Below are 895 nucleotides of genomic sequence, written 5' to 3' on the forward strand. Positions count from 1 at the left end.
CTTGGTAGACTTGGGGGGCGTCACTGCCCACATGTTGGGGACGTCACTGCTCACCCTCGGGGGACTTAAGGGTTCCCAGTGGTGGGCAGTCGAGAGGATATTGTCCACATCTGGGGCCAGCAAAGGACCCCTGTACCTCAACTGGATGGCCAGAGGTTCACCTCAGCCTTGCGGTCATGAGGAGGCAGAGGGCCCCTTCCCACTCCAACCCCCTAAAAATGCAACAATCCCAGGCACACCTTAGGCCGCAGCCTGGCTGTGACGGAACAGAGAGCGACCACACCCCAGGGGAGAGGCCGGGTTGGGACCGCAGGGCGCAGCTCTGCCAGTCCCACCCTTTGGCGCAGGGCTCCTGCCGACACAGCCCTCCAGGCCGCCTACTCTCCAGCCATCCGGCTCCACCGACCCACAGAAGGGCAAGGGGGCGGCGTCGGGGCGGCGGGACGGTCGTCGGAGGGCGCCCTCCAGGCCCAAGCCGCCTTCTCCGGCCCCCGCCATGGCCCGGGGCGGCAGTCAGAGCTGGAGCTCCGAGGAGTCGGACGGGCAGCCAGAGGAGCAAACGCCCGAGAAGCCCGGGTGAGCGGCTGGGCCGCGCTGGACGGGCGTCGGGGGTCTGGTCCGCGAACCTGCCGCGGCGCCGCCCGGAACCTCCGCGAAGGTTCTAGGCCTTTGTGGCGTCACTGTCTCCTTGCGGAAGCTTCCGCCGGCGCCGAATAAAACCCGCCGCGGAGGAGCCGGTGGCTCTAGTGCGGCGGTGCCGAGCGTGAAAGCCTGCCCAGCGCGGGGAGCGGGCGGGAGCCACAGGCGGCGGCGGCGGCGGCGAGGGCGGTGGCAGCGGTGACCGTGACCGTGACGCGCGGGCGGGCGGCGGGGGCGCGGGCCAGGGTCCCGGCAG

At 70.7% G+C, this 895-nt stretch overlaps 1 protein-coding gene across 1 annotated transcript in view; it reads left to right on the top strand.

The window, feature by feature from the left end:
• Positions 1-278: 278 nt before the first annotated feature.
• The window catches only part of DNAJA4 (DnaJ heat shock protein family (Hsp40) member A4), an 18,675-nt gene continuing 18,058 nt past the window's right edge, over positions 279-895 (top strand). Inside the window, exon 1 of the mRNA XM_017865330.1 lies at positions 279-576. Coding sequence (XP_017720819.1) covers positions 497-576 — 80 coding nt within the window. The 5' untranslated portion in view covers positions 279-496. The remainder of the gene's footprint in view (positions 577-895) is intronic.

Source organism: Rhinopithecus bieti, unplaced genomic scaffold, assembly GCF_001698545.2.
Source record: "Rhinopithecus bieti isolate Rb0 unplaced genomic scaffold, ASM169854v2 scaffold_82461, whole genome shotgun sequence".
Classification (NCBI taxonomy): domain Eukaryota; kingdom Metazoa; phylum Chordata; class Mammalia; order Primates; family Cercopithecidae; genus Rhinopithecus; species Rhinopithecus bieti.